Here is a 16,535-nt window from a genome sequence, read left to right as displayed (position 1 = left end):
TACAAGTTAATCAATATAAACTTCACAAAATATATGCTGTAGAAAGAAGGAAGTAGTTTTAAAATAAAAAGGTGACTGTGTGTAAGTGGGTGCATTCAGCAGTACTTATAGGCAAGGAGTGTTCCTACACAAATAACAATTAAAAAAACAAAACAAGCCCAATTGTTTTGCCTTTTCTTTTTTAATTATAGAGCATCAGATTTGGAAAACGTTATTATTATTATTATTATTATTCATAAATTTTAAAGATGGTTTACATGTATTAAGGAAACCTTTTCACCAAACAAACAGATACAAAACAGACATCCATCCATCCATTATCCTGTGCAGGGTCTCAGGCAAGTTGTAGCCTATCCTAGCTGACTATGGGTGAGAGGCGGGGTACACCCTGGACAAGTCGCCGGGTCATCGCAGGGCTAATATATAGAGACAAACAACCATTCACACTCACATTCACACCTACAGTCAATTTAGAGCCACCAATTAGCCTAACCTGCATGTCTTTGGACTGTGGGGGAAACTGGAGCAGCCGGAGGAAACCCACGCAGACACGGGGAGAACATGCAAACTCCGCACAGAAAGGCCCTCGTCAGCCACTGGGCTCAAACCCAGGACCTTCTTGCTGTGAGGTGACAGTGCGAACCACTACACCACCGTGCCACCCCAAAACAGACATATAAAGTGTAAAAACAAACAAGTAAATAAGCCATAGTGGTGATTGTGATTGGTTGCTTTGGCATCTTAACTGTCACTCCAATTCTAGCCTCAAATCCCATATCTTGATGAGTTTTATTACTCCTATGCAATTCGTACAGCCCTAATACAACATCTGGCTCAAGGATTTTTAAATAACAATTGTAGGTACATGAAATAAAAATCCCTCAAGTAATAGGAATGAAAGAACAAGTATGAAAACTATACAGAGATGGACTTTTGCAGCTATTTAGTCTGCACAGAGAAACAAATCAGATATTCTGTAAAAGCAGTACTGTCAAACTATAATTAGCTTCCATTGCCAACCCATGTCTAAATGTCAAAAAACCTGGACACATCAGTGACATGTGCAAGGATAAAATTTTATGGTCAAAAAAAAGCACATGCCTGCTCCTGGAGCACTCATATCCTGCTATAGAGCACACCTGACTTGGAAATTTCAGTGATTTTAGACCTTGATTAGCTGTCTCGTGTGCTCCAGGGTGTTTGGGACTCAGGCACGTCTATACTGTAGAATAACTTCGAGCAGCTGTTTGAACGAGAGAGCAATCTTACATTAATGCAGTTGAGAATTGGGACGACACAAATATTAACATATTGTCCTCTGCCTTTAAATGCTTCAGCTCCGAGATATAGGAACATTCATTAAATCTTGACATGTCTCACAGTCTTTTGATCTCAATCAGTTCACCACGAACAAACTGACCAGTTGGTGGTGAAGCTGTGGTTGGAGTGTTGTGCGAGTGAATGGGAACAATTTGGAAAGGACACTGAGTGGTTTGGAGTGGTGGGTGCAGGATCCAAATGCGTCATCCACTCTCCTCTCAATGAAAGGGATCATTTCCGTCTCCTCCACTTTACTCCCTCCAGCTGTGCCTTTCTACAATCTCTCTCATTCTCTCCTTCTTTCTTTCTGTAGCTCTATATTTCTCCTCTCTTCGTTTATCTCTGTTTCTCATGCCCTCCACCCTGCTTTTTCACCTCCTCCCTTCCTACATCTGGTAATGATCTCATGCTCTCTCTCTCTCTCTCTCTCTCTCTCTCTCTCCGTCTTGTTTTTTCCGTTTGTCTCTATCCCACCAGGCTTTGCACTTTCCCTCAGAGGCAATTACAGGCTGATGTGGGATTAAGGAAAGCACCCGTTCGTTGGCCAATTACAGCCCAGGCCAGTTAGACAAGCATGTCATCCCCTTCCCTCCTCATTCTTCCTTCTCCATGCACACCCACACATGCAAATTCAGACTCATATATGCAGAAATATACTTGGATCAGAAGGCTGGGTGAGAATCTCAGAGTAATACAATAATACAATAGGCACAACAATCAGTATCAATACAAATTGTGAGTAATTCAGAGCAGTTGAAAATATGAATAAATATTTAAAAACTCCATTGTTTGACAGACATATAAGTGTATCTAAAACTAATATCTATGTGCAAATAGCAAAATATAACAAGTACAGTGTATGCCTGGTTACTCTCATAGCAAAAACCAGTATTATAGTCCACTAACATAGGTAACATGATGCAACAGGGATTTCCAAGCCATATGCTTAGGCAAAGCCAAAGCTTTCAAACTCCCAGGTTTCTAGTTTCAGTGGTCAGCTGCTGGTTTCTTCCACTGGATGGCCTGTAATGGTTTGTTTGTGTTTCTGGAAGCGGTCAGTTGTGCCTCAGCTTTCTCATCCTCATCGATAAGATGTTGCATATAATAAGATGTACCCAGCAAAACATGGCCAGTGGCCTGCATGCTGAACAGAGTCCATCTTAGAGCCTCCCTGAAAGACACAGAGACAAGAAAAGGTGCTGTCGCTGATGAGTGGGTAGAATGACTGCCTACCTGCCTGCCTGTCTATCTGTTTGTCTATTTATAGTTTACATCTATTTATTTCGGGGCGGCACGGTGGTGTAGTGGTTCACACTGTTGCCTCACAGCAAGAAGGTTCTGAGTTCTAGCCCAGCAGCTGACAGGGGCCTTTCTGTGTGGAGTTTGCATGTTCTCCCCGTGTCTGCGTGGGTTTCCTCCCGGTGCTCCAGTTTCCCCTACAGCCCAAAAACATGCAGGTTAGGCTAACTGGTGGTTCTAAATTGACCGTAGGTGTCAATGTGAGTGCGAATGGTTGTTTGTCTCTATGTGTCAGCCCTGCGATGATCTAGTGACTTATCCAGGGTGTACCCCACCCTTCGCCAATAGTCAGCTGGGATAGACTCCAGCTTTCCCGCGACCCTGTACAGGATAAGTGGCTACGGATAATGGATGGATGGATCTATTTATTTCCTTTTTACATATTCTACCTCAGTACGCACACTCAACTTTCCTCACATTAACAGTAACAACTACTGGTTGGCAATGTACTGTCTGTTTGTGCGAGTAGTCGTTTTTGCATTCTCCTTGTTGTCTACACTTTCTGTTGTCGATGTCTGCACTTTATGTTGTGTGTAGTTTATTGTCTGCAATGCATGCACTCGCTGCACTCTTATACTTTATGTGGTTATTTGTAGATTTGTAGTCCTCTGATGTTTAATGTAGCACCATGGTCCTGGAGAAATGTTGTTTCATTTTAACTGTGTACTGTACCAAATGTATATGGTTGAAATGACAATAAAAAAGCCTTGACCTTGACCTAAAGTACTTTGCAGCAAAAACTATTCTTCAGACCACAAAGGCTCACACCTCTGTAATCATTTACTGCTATTCAAATCAATCAAAGTCCTTCCCACACCATGTGGCACATAGGGTGGCGCCGATCTCTGTAGCCCTCGGCCTCTCGCCTAGGGTTACAGTGGGGGGCTGGTCCTCTGGTAACCACGAGAGTTTGACTCCACACTCGCATCTGTATTGCAGCATGCCTTACCAGACGGCAGTAGGTACCATTTTTATGATGGTCTTGTGGTATGACCCGACCTTAAGTAGAACTCGTGATCTCCCGATCAAGAGGCGGACACGCTAACCACTAGGCCAACTCGCAGTTAATTCAGTGAACATGCTGCTTGTTATATCTTTGTTTGCTCATATTAATTCATAATTATGCTGTGAAATGCTCTGTGACAGAGTATTTTAGCATTGCTCGATATTCTACACATGACCACTGACTACAGCCTTGGCTTTGATACACTTATGCAGCTGTGACATGGAATAAGTTTGCTCACCTCAGCATCCTCTTGGCATGGTAGCACTGCAGATTGTATGACACAGAGTACATCCCATACAGACACATCTGTACGTTCAGGCAGCCGATAAATTCCTTTGGATGGTTTTTGTAAAAGTCGAGGGTCAGTTTGGCCAGGTCCTTCCTATGCTGTGTCTTGCGCTTCGCAGCTTGACCCTCAAATTGACTACTCTGTAAAAACATCACGGATTTCAGAGTGCCATTTTGCATTAGTATTTCAGAAGAGTACTGTGTATTCGACATTCAAAAACAATGAAGAATTTTGTGCTTGAAGGACAGACCTTCAAAACCATCAGAGGTTTCGATATACTGACTGATGTGCAACACATCAGAAAAAAAAGCCTAGGGCAAAGTATAGACTGAAACTCTAGCTCTGGAGATGTGGTTGTATTTAACTTTTTTAAGTATCTGACAAAATGTGATGGATGAATGCAATGGTCAAATTTGTCCCCATTGACCCCCTCTTCCTCCTCCTTTCCTCTAATCTTTTGTTTCAGTGCCCTGAAAATTAATCTTATGTGCATCCAAAGACAGATTAATGCATTTAAAATAATGGGTGATGGCAAATGATGGACAACAGAAAGAGGAGGAAAAAGCATACTCTCATGTAACAGGCCCAGAATCACCAGCACCAGGTAAACACAAAGGTTAATATTATTCAGGTAGTGGCAAATCATTACAGACATAATTAAGTGCATATGTAAATTACCTGCTTTGAATAAACACCATTCAAATTAGAGAAGCTTTAGCATACTGCCTAAATGGTGCTCTTATTGAGACTTGCTGGTCAGACTAGGAAACAAATTCTTTAGTGTGTACCTGTTGTGCCGTTGGGCTTGTCGCTTGGCTATTTTTCAATAGTGCAACATGCTATAGTGTATAAAATAATTATACTGTGTTCATGGAATCAATCAATCTATACTATGAAAGCACCTTTGGTACTTTGAATTATGCTCAGGTCTCATATTTCTATAGTAGAAAAAAATGCATTGTTGAACATAACATGACTTGATGACTATGATATAAATCCTCTTTCTTAAGCTACTCCATGATAGCTTCTTTATGAACTCATGTTCTTGATGTTTGTGTGTCAGCATATGGAAATGCGGGATTAGTACCTGTTGAGGTGTCCACTTCTGTCCTTTCTCCAAGACCATTAGCACAGTGCTGTCCTTGAGGGTCTGGAAGAAGTCCTCTGTGTCAACTCCTGTCCCATCCTCATCCAGCACCAGGCCTGCCACGCAGGACACACTGAACGCATCCATCGTCTGAGGGTCAAAGTTCAAAGAGTCTCTCGTCAGAGAATGTGACTCAGACATGTTGGAGTTTAGAAGTCGTTTCCTTGGTAAGAATCAAAAGGCTTTAAAAAAACCCTAATATTGTATTATTTCTTTTAGGTATAGATTAAAATGTCTATACAGTCATTGATAATTCTAGGTAGGGAAGGACAACTGAAGAGGTATTTAAGCTTTATGAACCTGGAACTGCATACATTAATATGAGATTTTTGCATAATTTCATTATTCAAATCTGCTACAGTACAGTAGCATATCTCTCTAAAAAAACCAAGTATTTAGAGTGACTAATAAACTATTAAAGGTTACAGTGATCTCCATTTTAAATAAATATACTGCAAAGATATGTCATTAAACAGAGGTGGACAGTAATGAAGTATATTTACTTGAGTACTGTACTTAAGTACACTTTTTGAGTATCTGAACTTTACTTGAGGTTTTTTTTCTGGAAACTTATGACTTTAACGTCACTACATTTGAAAGGCGAATATCGTACTTTTCACTCCACTACATTTCTACTAAGGTCCTCGTTACTCATTACTATGAAGCAGCTTTGAAAGTGGATGTTTTTTTCTTTTCTTTTCTAAAACGTGATTGGTTTTTTTGCAGGTGACACTGAGACAGCCTATCAATAATCACTAGGGTCACGTCACGTCCATAGACTGTATAAAATCAAGATCAGTGATTTCTCAGCAGCATTATTTGAATACAATCAGTTGAATGAATGAATGAATGAATGAATGAATGAATGAATTTATTTATTTCGAACATGTATAAAAATGTATGTAACTATTTGTACATACAAAAGAAAGAAAATTAAAAAAAGTGACAAAAAAGAATAAATAAAATAACATAAAGAGCTAAGACATTACAATACACCGCACATTGTTCGAAAAAGGAGTGGGAAGAAGTACAATACTTTTTTTTAATTTCCCACCCCTTTTTAACTACCCCGAAATCCAAACTACATTAATACACCTATAAAAATATATACCATATATACACTTCATGATTATCCATATAAATATATAATTACAAAAATAAATATATACTGCATACCATATCCTATATATATATATATATATATATATATATATATATATATATATATATATATATATACACATACACATATACACACACACACACACACACACACACACACATATATATATATACATACATACATACACATACATACACACATACACATATACATACATACACACATACACATACAGTTCATAAATATCTATATAAATATTTAGTTACAAAATTAAATATATACTTCATTCCATATATACACTTCATAAATATCTATATAAATATATAATTACAAAAATATATATATACTTTATACCATATATACACTTCATAAATATCTATATAAATATATAATTACAAAAATAAATATCTACTACATACCTATCCCTGTAAATATGAAGATATCTATCCCCATAAATAAACATATACCATATACTAAGTTAGTTCTAATATAACAATCAACCCTATTCTATTTATCCCTCATCATCCTCCATTAACATACTTCCTCTTCAATATACTTATTTAAAAATATTTTTTGTACCTTTTTTTAAACAGATTTATATTTGCACTTTGTTTTATTTCTGTCTCCAGTCTGTTCCATAAAGTCACCCCACAGCTCGATACACACATGCTTTTCATATTTGTTCTAACCTTTGGTTTTTTAAAATTTAGGTCTCCCCTTAGATTATATCCCCCTCTCTCTCACTAAACATTCCTTGTATATTTTTTGGCAATAGATTATTTCTTGCTTTGTACATTATTTGTGCTGTTCTGAATTTGACCAGATCCATAAATTTCAACATGTGTGATTTTATGAAGAGTGAGTTTGTGTGTTCTCTGTATCCTGTTTTGTTTATTGTCCTTATTGCTCTTTTCTGTATTGTACATATCGGCTGCAGAGTGGTTTTGTAGGTGTTTCCCAAAGACTTCGACACAATAAGTCAGATATGGCAAAAATAATGAGTAATATAGAGTGTGCAAAGATTTACAATCAAGAATATATTTTGTTTTCCACAGAATTGCCGAGCACTTTGCCAGTTTTGCTCGTACATATCCTACATGAGGTTTCCAGCAGACTTTAGGATCCAAAATCACACCAAGAAATTTAATTTCCTGTACCATTTCTATCTTAGTATTGTCTATTATCAATTCTACATTACAATCTATTTTGTGTCTCCCAAACAACATAATCTTTGTTTTGCTTAGATTTAATGATAATTTATTTTTGTCAAACCATAGTTTTAGTTTATTTATTTCAGTTGTGATTATCTCTAAAGTCTGCTGCAAATTCTCACCGGAACAAAAAATATTGGTGTCATCTGCAAACAAAACAAATTTCAGTACTTGCGAAATTGTACATATGTCATTGATATATATTATGAATAATTTCGGACCTAATATTGACCCCTGTGGTACCCCGCATGTAATGTTCATGAAATCAGATTTATGGTCACCTATCTGCACAAACTGTTGCCTGTTTCTTAGATAGCTCGACAGCCAGCTCCACCCAACTCCCCTAACACCACACTTTTCTAGTTTACTTAATAATATACTATGATCAATAGTATCAAATGCTTTTTTTAGGTCCACAAATACTCCAATTGCTATTTTTTTATTGTCTATACATTTTGTGATTTCCTCTATTAGTTCCATTAGTGCCATCGATGTTTATCTGTCCGTTCTGAATCCATATTGACTGTCTGTAAGGAGGTTGTGTTTTTCAATGAATTTGTCCAATCTATCTGAAAAAAGTTTTTTGAGTATTTTGGAGAATTGGGGGAGTAAAGAAACAGGCCTGTAGTTTGTGAAATGGTGTCTATGTCCATTTTTAAACAATGGTATCACTTTTGCAATTTTCATTTTGTCTGGAAATGTACCTGATTGAAAAGATAAATTGCAGATGTGGGTGAGTGGTTTCACAATTCCCTCAATTCATGGCAGAATGGAAGGAGGCGGTTCTTCTAGGAATGCATGCACTCATGGCCATACCTAGAACCCATGTTTCAGTTTTCTGAAAGGATTAAAGATTCATTCATACATGTCAACCTATACGGAATGTCCGTATTTTATATGGATTTGATTCAATAAACGTAGTATACGGGCGTACAAATAAAGTTATACGGATTCTTTTAAAAAAAACTTCAATATTTATTTAGAGCTATAATCAATTCCCACGATGATAAAAGAGCGCATAACATTTACAAACGTACTGTACACCACAGAAAGCACAGACAGCCAGTAAAGAGTCTTATGAAATCGCGCGTTATCTTGTGGTAGCGAGACTTCATTCCACTTTTGATCATGCGCACACCGCATTGCGAGAATCCCGCCAACCGGGAAGTAACATTTTGTTTGAAACGCATATTTCCACCTGAGCGACTTTCAATAGCGACTGAAAAGATTCCAAGTGGGCACTCCGGCAAGATTAACACAGACACTTGCTGTGACATGCAGCCTAATGAGGTATTGGTGCAGAACGCTAAAAAAGCTGTCATGGAGTACAATTCAGAACATTAGAGTGACACTTTGTGTTTTTGTCGAACATTGGAGCTTTGTATTCATTCTGAAGGTTTATTGTTATTAATATTGAATAAAAAGTAACTGGGATATATCATTGTTAATTATCATTCAAATTTTAGGTAAATTATTTTAATTTGCATCTTATACGGATTTTATAAGGGAAATACGGATTTTGGAGGTTGGTTATACAGGTTTGATTGACCAAAGGTTGACATGTATGTTCATTTCATTTTAAATGTTTGTTTTGTTTGCCAAAAACGAGCCACATCACGGCCTCCAAAAACTTGCCATCCAACCTGCGGAAACATATTGAGGTATATAAATGTTTTATTTCAAGAGAAAGCTTGTGACAAAGTTGTCTGTGCTTTTAGAGCTAGCGGTAACATTGCAATAGCTCTGCAGTCTGGTTAGTCAAATGACTTTCTATGGATTTGCCCGCCAAGTTGCCGTAGCCTTGTCCATGGCTAACGTTAACACATAGCTAGTTAACTTGGACACTGTTAGTTAGCATGTAAAAACAGAGTTATGCTAGCATGAATAACGTTAACTTATCTGAAGTCCTTTCAGAAATATATTTTAGCATATTTGAATGTAGAAATCTTTCTTTTCTAGTAGCATTATCTACTCAATATGATTTTGAGTTTGAAAAGAGTTTGCTAGCATGTCAGGTGGAGTTTTACTGACTGGCTAGCTTAACGTTAAACCACCATGATGGCAGAGCATATGTTCATTTTGCAAATACACATTTCTGTCTTCTCCACCAGCCCTGTCAGGGTCTCCCAAAACAGACAGGTCCTAGGTGACAGGCCAGACCAAGAGCAGTTCACCAAAACCCTTATGGAGAATCAATCAAGGATCGTGACGTCACCCAGTATGGCACAGCCAGGGCCCCACCCTGGAGCCAGGCCCGGGGTCGGGGCTCATATGTGAGCACTTGGTGGCCGGGCCTTTGCTCATGGGGCCTGGCCGGGCTCAGCCCAAAGCGGTGACGTGGGCCCGGCCTCCTGTGGGTTCACCACCCACAGAGGTAGCCGTAGGGGGCCGGTGCAGTGTGGATTGGGCAGCAGTCGAAGGCAGGGGCCTCGACAACCTGATCCCCGGACACAGCGGCTAGCTGTTGGGACATGGAATGTCACTTCGCTGGGGGGGAAGAGCCTGAGCTTGTGCTGGAGGTTGAGAGGTACCGGCTAGAGATAGTCGGGCTCACCTCCATGCACAGCTTGGGCTCCGGAACCCAGCTCCTCGAGAGGGGCTGGACTCTCCACTTCTCTGGAGTCACCCATGGTGAGCGGCGGCGGGCTGGTGTGGGCTTGCTTATAGCTCCCCAGCTCAGCCGCCACATGTTGGAGTTTACCCCAGTGAATGAGAGGGTTGCCTCTCTGCACCGTCGGATTGGGGAGAGGGCTCTTGCTGCTGTTTGTGCCTACGGGCCGAACTGGGAGGAGTTCAGGGAGGCCATGGAGAAGGACTATCGGTCGGCCTCGAAGAAATTCTGGCAAACCGTCCGGCGCCTTAGGAGGGGGAAGCAGTACTCTGCCAACACTGTTTACAGTGCGGGTGGGGAGCTGTTGACCTCAACTGGGGACATTGTCAGGCAGTGGAAGGAATACTTTGAGGATCTCCTCAATCCCACAGTCATGTCTTCCACTGAGGAGACTGAGGCTGATGACTCAGAGGTGGACTTGTCCATTACCCAAGCCGAAGTCACTGAGGTGGTTTGCAAGCTCCTTGGTGACAAGGCACCGGGGGTGGATGAGATCCGCCCTGAGTATCTCAAGTCTCTGGATGTTGTAGGGCTGTCTTGGTTGACACACCTCTGCAACATTGCATGGCGGTCGGGGACAGTGCCTCTGGAGTGGCAGACTGGGGTGGTGGTCCCTCTTTTTAAGAAAGGGGACCGGAGAGTGTGCTCCAATTATAGGGGAATCACACTTCTCAGCCTCCCAGGGAAGGTTTACTCCAGGGTACTGGAGAGGAGAATTCGACCAATAGTCGAACCTCGGATCCAGGAGGAAAATTTGGTTTTCGTTCTGGTTGCGGAACACTGGACCAGCTCTATACCCTTCATAGGGTGCTCGAGGGTTCATGGGAGTTTGCCCAACCAGTCCACATGTGCTTTGTGGATCTGGAGAAGGCATTCGACCGTGCCCCTCATGGTATTCTGTGGGGGGTGCTTCAGGAGTATGAGGTTCGGAGCTCTTTGCTAAGGGCTGTCCGGTCCCTGTATGAACAGAGCAGGAGTCTGGTTCGCATTGCCGGCAGTAAGTCAGACATGTTCCCAGTGCATGTTGGACTCCAGCAGGGCTGCCCTTTGTCACCGGTTCTGTTCATAATTTTTATGGACAGAATTTCTAGGCGCAGTCAGGGGCCGGAAGGAATCCTGTTTGGGAACCACAGGATTTCATCTCTGCTTTTTGCGGATGATGTTGTCCTGTTGGCTTCTTCAAACCAAGACCTTCAGCATGCACTGGGGCAGTTTGCAGCCAAGTGTGAAGCGGCTGGGATGAGAATCAGCACCTCCAAGTCTGAGGCCATGGTTCTCAACCGGAAAAGGGTGGCTTGCCCTCTCCAGGTTGGTGGAGAAGTCCTGCCTCAAGTGGAGGAGTTTAAGTATCTTGGGATCTTGTTCACAAGTGAGGGAAGGATAGAGCGTGAGGTTGACAGGCGGATAAGTGCAGCCTCCGCAGTGATGTGGCCGCTTTACTGGTCCATTGTGGTGAAGAAGGAGCTGAGCCAAAAGGTGAAGCTCTCGATTTACCGGTCGATCTACGTTCCGACTCTCACCTATGGTCATGAGCTTTGGGTAATGACCGAAAGAACAAGATTGCAGATACAAGTGGCCAAAATGAGTTTCCTTCGCAGGGTGGCTGGGCGCTCCCTTAGGGTGAGAAGCACAGTCACTCGGGAGGAGCTCGGAGTAGAGCCGCTGCTCCTCCACATCGAGAGGAATCCGCTGAGGTGTCTCAGGCATCTCTTTTGGATGCCTCCTGGACGCCTCCCTGGGGAGGTGTTCCAGGCATGTCCCCCCGGGAGGAGGCCCCGGGGAAGACCCAGGACACGCTGGAGGGACTATGTCTCTCGGCTGGCCTGGGAACGCCTCAGTGTTCTTCCCGAGGAGCTGGCCGAGGTGTCTGGGGAAAGGGAAGTTTGGGCTTCCATGCTCAGACTGCTGCCTCCGCGACCCGGCCCCGGATAAGCGGATGAAGACGAGACGAGACATTTCTGTCTTTGGTAACGGCGTTAGGTTTTGTAAACATTGTGGCAATAATACAACGATGCGTTGACAGAAAATGTACTTTTAATACTTTAGTATTGTTAAAAGCAAGTACTTCAGTACTTAAGTAAAAATTTGACTGTACAACTTTCATTTGTATCAGAGTAACATTTGACCAGTGGGATCTGTACTTTGACTTAAGTAATGAAGTTGGTTACTTTGTCCACCTCTGTCATTAAATGCCAGTGTGAAGCTGTAATTAGCAGTACTGGGTTTTAACATATGGTCCATGTATAGTAAGTTAAAAATGTCCACTCTTGTTCTGATCTCCTTTTACACTCATGATCAGGCATGACAAAATGGCACAGCGGCAGATATAAATCATAAAAGAATCATGACACTGTTAGTAGCAAACTTTAAATATTTCCCACTCGTTTTCTTTTCCTTTTCCTTTTTCTTTTCTTGCCTTTCTGTCTGGTCATTCATCGCTTCTCTATTCTTTCATCCTTCTACATCGCACAGTTGAATAAGATTTTGAGGAGCTGTCAAAAACAGACTATTCAGTTGTCCTTCCTTCACCTCCCTTCCTCTGTCTCATCCCCCAGTCCCCCCTCCTTCTCCTCTCCTCCTTTCCTCACCTTGTTCAGTAAGTCTCTCAGTCCATCTGCCATAATGCCTTTTTTTACAGACCGGTCTGAGTTGGTGACCCGGAACGGTCTGGGACGCGGGTTAAAACTGGGAAGGACAGATGCGCTGGCTGCTACACATCTGTTCGATATACTGTGAGCACATTCATACAGCACATACACAAGTGTTGGCTTTTTTGAAAGAAGATAAGGCAGTACACATCCTTTAATATCCATGATAATGAACAGTGGAAATACTGTAAAGACACTGACAAGACACTCACTTGGAGAGAGAAGGTGAGAACAGATTGAGAGACTTCTTGGCATAATCCATTCTATTCAAGCAGCAGGGTCTGAGTTTGGAAAAGCAACAAAACCAAAATAGCTATGAATAATAGAAATAGAAGTGAGTGATCAACAGAAAGGTGGAAATAGATGGATAAGAAATATTAAAAGAAATGTGATGCCTTTTTCAAGCTAGCAACATTAACAGTTAACAATCCCCATACAGTATTTCATGGGTCATTGCATATCCTGTCAGTACAAGTAGTTTAAAAGGGAAGACTTATAAATATAAGCCTCAATATGCTCAACACCTCAACTCATAGAAAAAAAAAGAGAAAAATAAAATAACAGTTTATTTTTAAAAAGGATTTCAGAGATCAAACATCATAATGACATGTTAGTGCATTATAGTTAATCATCTGAATAATTATACTATACCATTGCACTCATTTTAAAACATTATAAAGTACACCCTTGTTTTAAAATAATCATAAATACATGTCACCAACCCAATAAAATACTAGACAATGGACTTGATACTGCATAAGGAAATATTTGATTTTTCTAAACAACCTCATACCCAGCTTTCTGGATCCACTGCAACCCTGATCAGGATAAAGCAGTTCCTGAAAGTGAGTGAGTAAAAGTGTACAGAATGCATTTTACCTTGATGTACCTAACTCTCTAATGTTTCTCCTTCAGTATCAATCTTCTGAGATTTCTCTCTTGCGTTAGTCAGTCAGTTCACTGCGTTCTTGAAATGTCCGTGTATTCTGTGTGCCTGCTGTCTTTCTAGTCCTGTGGTGTCCTTGCGTCACTCATTCTTTGACCTTTGCTCCAGTCTGACAGCAGGGAGGATATGGGTTACAGTTCTGTTAAGCAAGGCTTTTTGGAACACTCTCAGACATCATACATCCTATTATGAGACGTGCCAGAAGCATCTGATTTATCTGTCACTTGTTTTCTATGAAGAACAGGATAAAGCGGCTAGAGATAATGAGATGAGATGAGATGAGATGAGATGAGATGAGATGAGATGAGATGAGATGAGATGAGATAGAAATGATTTGTTTCAAAGGCACTAAATTGCACCCTTGCTTCCCACTAAGCTAGAACCTTTAAGGGAACATCTTTTGTATTTTTCCACTTGGGAAAGTAAATATTGTGTGCTTTGAAGAGTCACTCAAGGTATATTTAGTAAATTAGACATTAAGAACCGCTGGTGTAACATAAATGAGTTTAAAGGAACATTACATTTACTTTCTCAGGTGAAAGACAGCAATGTTTTCTAAGTGTACAGTGTGTGTGTACGTTATTGAAGAAAAATCAAAAGATGTAAATGAAATGAAAATAATAATGCAAATGATGTTATCATGTAGAGATAAGTATTATTTTTAGATTATTGTTTAAACGCTTTAAAGTTTGGAATTTTTAAAAAAAAATCTCTCTTATAACCTTGTTCCATCTTCCATATACTGTATATTTTAAAAATAATTACTCTTTTTACCATAATACCAGTACAATACCAAACAAGTGAAATTGATTTCACAAAATTAATTCCTACATTATTTAATAAACCTTTTAAAAAGTTGCATAGGTGCTCTTGGCATGTAGTCTGTAGCACACAGTGTGAAAATAAAAAATATGAAACTTTGCCAATTAATTCAGGTGGAATTGAATTTATTTACCAATCTGCATCTAAGGCTGATGTAAATAGGTGGAAAAAAGAAGTGGCCAACAAACATAAACCTGCCCATAAACTGAACATTTCTTTGTTCGTGTAAGGCCAAAGTCCAGTAATGATATCATTAGACAGATAACATAAGACACCATAACTCCTGATTCCTTATAAGAAGTCTCTTATCTGGCATGTTCTGTAAAGATAGATCCTGATCTGACCTCACTGTCATGTGACCACTTGCGTAAAGGATGACTTTAAAGGTGTGGTCTTATATTTCAGCCTCATTTTAACACAAAACCAACATTGCATAAATATAGAGATTGCAGAATTGTCTGAAAAAAAAGATAATTCCATGCTAATACTTGAGATCTTATGAAATGCATTGTTCAGTATTAGTTTGAGACATGAAGTTAAGCCATGAATGACAGATCAGATTAAGAATGGATGGAGAGAGATCACGTAGTTTTGGGGGCACTGGGGAGCACACCATATACCAGGATATAAAGCCACATGATTGTTTCTTCATCTTCTTCCAGATGACCTCGTAAGTCAGGGCCAGTCTTGGCTGACAATTCAGTGCTTCAGGCAATACTTTGGCCTAGTAGAGTTTCTTTCTCAACATGCTCTCTACTGCCAGGACTTTTAGCACAGTCTGTAACCATGGAAATTTTTTTTTTAAAGTCATATGCATATACACAGACACTTGTGATGCTATTTTTTGTGAAGGTTTTCCATTTAACTATGTCTAAATGCGGCTCATCTGTGCCTGCACAATAATTTAAGCCTAAACTTTAACCTCACCATCCAAAACCTATATTGCTTCATGCAAAGTAAGACTTTTCAAAACAGTTTGTTTTGTGATGACTTTGTTATTCATCCATCCGTCCATCCATTATCTCTAGCCGCTTATCCTGTTCTACAGGGTCGCAGGCAAGCTGGAGCCTATCCCAGCACACGATGGGCGAGAGGCGGGGTACACCCTGGACAAGTCGCCAGGTCATCACAGGGCTGACACAGAGACACAGACAACCATTCACAGTCACATTCACACTTATTGTCAATTGAGAGCCACCAGTTAACCTAACCTGCATGTCTTTGGACTGTGGGAGAAACCGGAGCACCCGGAGGAAACCCACGCAGACACGGGGAGAACATGCAAACTCCACACAGAAAGGCCCTCGCCAGCCACTGGGCTCAAACCCAGGACCTTCTTGCTGTGAGGCGACAGTGCGAACCACTACACCACCGTGCTGCCCCACTTTGTGTTATTGGTTCCCTTAAAATTAAAGTACAGTGAGGTATGTTGGTTTTACTCTTTTTGCAAGGTCTTTAAACAACATTTACACCTAACTCTAATACATCCGTTTTCTATAACATATCCATTATGGGTTGTGAGTGAGCTGGAGTTATTCTCAGCTGATACTGGGTGAGAGGTTGGGTACACCCTGGACAGGTCACTAGTCTATAATGGGACTAAAACAGAAAGACAGACAACTATTCACACTCATATATTGGCAATTTAGCATAGCCAAGTGCCTTTGTACCTGGAGAAAACCCACACAGGCACAAGGAGAAGATGCAAACTCCACACAGAAAGGTTTGAACCCAGAACCTGGCGACAGAGTTCTGTTGAGAGACAGAGACAAACCACTGCATCACCATGCCATCTAACTCTCATCTCATCTCATTATCTCTAGCCGCTTTATCCTGTTCTACAGGGTCGCAGGCAAGCTGGAGCCTATCCCAGCTGACTACGGGCGAAAGGCGGGGTACACCCTGGACAAGTCGCCAGGTCATCACAGGGCTGACACATAGACACAGACAACCATTCACACTCACATTCACACCTACGCTCAATTTAGAGTCACCAGTTAACCTAACCTGCATGTCTTTGGACTGTGGGGGAAACCGGAGCACCCGGAGGAAACCCACGCGGACACGGGGAGAACATGCAAACTCCACACAGAAAGGCCCTCGCCGGCCCCGG

The 16,535-nt window shown here is 41.0% G+C and overlaps 1 protein-coding gene across 1 annotated transcript; it reads right to left on the bottom strand.

The window, feature by feature from the left end:
• Positions 1-715: 715 nt before the first annotated feature.
• Positions 716-13,680, bottom strand: cidec (cell death inducing DFFA like effector c). The gene is made up of 6 exons (XM_060918295.1): positions 13,534-13,680; positions 12,867-12,935; positions 12,595-12,736; positions 5,002-5,151; positions 3,864-4,054; positions 716-2,491 (listed from the first exon to the last, which is right to left on the bottom strand). The coding sequence occupies exons 2-6, from the start codon at positions 12,914-12,916 to the stop codon at positions 2,308-2,310; spliced, it is 717 nt and encodes a 238-aa protein (XP_060774278.1). The 5' UTR covers positions 12,917-12,935; positions 13,534-13,680; the 3' UTR covers positions 716-2,307.
• Positions 13,681-16,535: the final 2,855 nt, after the last annotated feature.

Source organism: Neoarius graeffei, chromosome 4 (genome assembly GCF_027579695.1).
Source record: "Neoarius graeffei isolate fNeoGra1 chromosome 4, fNeoGra1.pri, whole genome shotgun sequence".
Lineage (NCBI taxonomy): Eukaryota > Metazoa > Chordata > Actinopteri > Siluriformes > Ariidae > Neoarius > Neoarius graeffei.
Note: the sequence above shows the minus strand (reverse complement) of the source record. Positions and strands in the feature narration are given on the sequence as shown.